This window comes from Schistosoma mansoni, assembly GCF_000237925.1.
Source record: "Schistosoma mansoni, WGS project CABG00000000 data, supercontig 0181, strain Puerto Rico, whole genome shotgun sequence".
NCBI lineage: Eukaryota > Metazoa > Platyhelminthes > Trematoda > Strigeidida > Schistosomatidae > Schistosoma > Schistosoma mansoni.
In genome coordinates, this window is record NW_017386065.1 from 22,989 (window position 1) to 26,920 (window position 3,932).

General features: G+C 38.3%; 1 protein-coding gene across 1 annotated transcript; it reads right to left on the reverse strand.

Moving 5' to 3' along the window:
• Nucleotides 1-667: 667 nt before the first annotated feature.
• On the reverse strand, nt 668-3,404 carry Smp_120420 (tyrosine-protein kinase fps85d, putative; the record flags this gene model as incomplete). The annotated part of the gene is made up of 2 exons (XM_018795076.1): nt 668-795; nt 3,266-3,404. 2 exons carry the CDS (start codon nt 3,402-3,404, stop codon nt 668-670), a joined length of 267 nt encoding a protein of 88 aa, XP_018646993.1.
• Nucleotides 3,405-3,932: the final 528 nt, after the last annotated feature.

The window sequence follows — 3,932 nt, forward strand, 5'->3', positions numbered from 1 at the left end:
ACAGATTTCAATTAGTGTAGTGTAGAAGAAACCATCAATCTGTTTACAATCATTATCAGAATTGAATTTATCAAATATGAATTTCATATGAAAGTGCCCTCAAAATGCCCTGGTATGGCCGAGAGTGGGGAGAGTCCGCTCTCCCTCTCCAAATGCTCTCACACGGTCACGCGTATACAGCCTCTAACAGGGAAGTCCTACTCACTGCCTTCTCGTGGCACTACTGTTGTTTACGAAATTGAGAGGACTAAATGCGAATGTCTGGCACTTTAACCGGGTGGGTGGACACGGAAAGTTCACCTAGAGGAGTTGGAAAACCCTCATTCCAAACCAATGGTGCACATGGGCTGGCTCCAGTATCCTGAAGGAACAAATGGAGTATGAACCAATCGTTGGTTACTGACTACCATGGGAATGCATCTCCTCACGATGCTCCACTGCCTTGTGGATCAGACCTTTAGGTCAAAGGCTCCGGGTATGGTCCCCTAAGAAAACCACCTGCTTCATTTTGAACACCTGAGCTGTATCACAGCCTTCACACAAATCAAATGAGATTTGTGCGTCGCATATGCATCTAGTACTACCTCCTTGTTCCAATATTTATGTGTATATATAAATAAAATCATATGAAAGTAAAGTATGACATTAAATGAGCATAAAATAAGACCTACCGATGAATGCAGTTTTTCGCTTCTAAATACATCATTCCATTAGCAGCATCTAAACTCATTTGAAGTAGTTTCATAACAGGTAATGCATTTTTTGATTTACGTAAATGATTTAAAAGAGAACCACCTGGGTAATGAATTAAAAAAATAAACTGACTGAATTAGAATAATACGAACTGTTAGCTTATCAAAAGAAGATAGTTAAAACGATCCTTTCGATGGAATCAATACGTAGTTGTATATAGCTATATGAACTAAGTGACAGACTGATTGTTATACAAGGTTTCGTACAGGCAAATCTACATACGTTTACTACTGAGTGGTAATAAGTAGTATGATCTGATATGCACAGAATAGATAAGTATAGAAAGTGTGGAGACCGTGGCGTTGTTATCTGGATAACTCACTTCTATTTGATATTTGTACACGTCGGTGAGAGCAGTTTTGCTCTATGCTTGTGAAACCTGGCCTTTCCGAGTTGAGGATGTTAGACGACTCTCTGTGTTCGATCATCGTTGTCTCCGAAGGATTACTGACATCCAGTGGCAACACCATGTTAGTAATGCAGAGGTTCGGCATCGTGTGTTCGGGCGCAGAGAAAATAATTCTATTGGTATCACCATCTTGAAACACCGGCTCCAGTGGCTTGGAAATGTTCTACGAATGTCGTCCCAGAGACTTCCACGTCGTGCATTATTTGCCGACTCTGGGACTGGTTGGAAAAAGCGGAGAGGTGGTCAGTGTATGACATGGTGTAGTGGCATAAAAGAAAGCTGCAAAGGACTAGCTTCTGTTGGTCCTTCACGACCCCCTGGCTAAGGTCCGAGAGATGATGCAATACAGTGGCCAGAGACGTTATCAGATATGGCTCAGAATAGAAGTCAGTGGCGATCCTGCTGTAACCTTCTTTTACTTTCCTCATAAACAGTGGTTATAACTTTATTAACTGAGAGTTCTTCTGGTTGTACATTTCAGTTCCCCCCATCATTACTCTTCTCTTTTTTTCCTTCTTTTACATATACGCATCTTCCCCCTTTCTCCTCATATTCTCATTATTTTGTGTGGCGCATATATATCCGGTGCCCTTAGTACCAATATGTTTGTGATTAAATAAGTAAATAAATAAAATGATATTTGTACTGATAATATTATCCAGAGAGAAAGTGAAAGCCTAGAGAATGAAACAACAGGAAAATATACTAATCACAATAGTAATTTCACTTGAATCTTACAGTAATTCACTTGAAAAGCGTTCACACTTTCCCGTTATTGATATACAAGATTATATCAGTCAGCTATAGCATACCTGGAAATTTAACAGAAACCTAGGTACTGCCTATAGTTTCATACTTTTAGTTGAGTTCTGAACTGTAGCTACAAGCGGAATTTGACGAACGCACTTCGTTCCATTTGGAACCAGTTGGTGGGATATATCTGTATTGTAGTACTGACGTTCACAACTAATTCTAAAGTTCATTCGCCTAATTATACACCAGCTTCCAGCTGAAGAGGAAATTAAGAAAAGACGTTGGAAGTGGATAGGACACACATTAAGGAAATCACCAATGTGAATTATAAGGCAATCCCTAACTTGTAATCCGGAAGGGAAGCGGAGAAGAGGAATACTAAAGAACACATTACGCCGGAAAATAGAAGCAGATATGAAAAGGATGAATAACAACTGGAACGAACTGGAAAGGATTGCTCAGGACAGGGTTGGTTGGAGAATGCTGGTGGGCGGCCTATGCTCCTCCATGAGGGGTAAAAAGCGTACGTAAATAAGTAAGCTTAATTATAAATTCTTTTTATCCTTATTGAAACAATAATTTTCCTGTCACTTATCTTCATCTTCTGCGAAAACATATTTCAGTGATATCCCGGCCAAATTCGACGTATAGTTCGGTACACAAATATAAAACTCCCCAATATAACACCACATTAGAACTGTGATAGCGAAAAACGATTAGGAGCAGATAATGTGACTATGAACATAAGGTATTAGTGTGATAAGAAGTTAAAAATGATGTCAACATTGAGGATCCGAAGTAAGGCAAATACCAAATATGTTTACGCTCTTTTGACCGATTCTCAAACATGACACAATGTTTTTAACCGTTGGTTGAGAACGTTGTGAGGAGCGTAGCTCGGTAGTTTGCATCTATCAATATGGCTCAGAATAACTTTCAATGAATTCATGGACTGACATCAAGCTACTAACTTATCGTCTCCATCTTTCTCCAACTTACTTGCAGGCCAGTAAACGTCGTTTACGATAGACGTTCGTTGGATATACATAATACATGTTGCTGAAGATCTACTTCATCAACCATTCTGTATTTTTGAAGAGTAACCCCAACGTCACTCAGCCGATGGTTACGGAATATTCGACTTATCCTCCAAAGACATTTATGATCAAATACTAGTACAACACTGTTAACGTCCAATCACAAATTACTGTCAACCCACATGCTACAGACATGATCGTTTGAAAAATGTAACTACTTATAACTAGTAAGTAGTAAGAATAACAAGTTAACATAAATGAAACATGAAATATGCTAGAATTCATAAAAAAAACCCATGGAAAGTTCACCAACCTGGAACATACTCCATTACAATCATAATTGGATAAGATTGCACAGCAATACCAACTAATTTGACAATATTTGGATGATTGAAATTTAATGCAGTTGTTTCACCTTGTAGAAATTTCCTACGTAAATCTGATGCAGTCATATCTACACGACAAGTTTTCACTGCAACTTCACATCCATTATATACACCTCGATAAACATCACCAAAATTACCCTGTAAAAAAAGGAGATGCAGAATATAAAATAAATAATACACTTTACCACATGAATACTACAAACCACTGACAGCTGCCGACTATTCTTCGGTAACCTTACATGTATGTACTTGAGAAGCGATTAGAATCAGGCGTTTCCTTTGTTGAAGTACAACCAAAAATTAACATCTGTGACTGTAGCTACTCAAACAAGGTCGAAAGTCATGAGTAAATTCCATAGTTAGGCTGAAGAATGCTCTTTTTCCATTATGAGGTAATGTGGAAAAAACAAAGAACCCTGTCGCTTCATTCAGTTCTCCAACAAAAAAACTAATCTTGCTTCGAAGTTTAAAACACAGACATTACGCGTTACAGTAGACGGAGGATAGACATATGCCAATAACTATAATCGGTGAAAATTCAGACTCTGATACTGACTTGGCTATGTTACATAATAACTTAGGACAAGAGTTAAT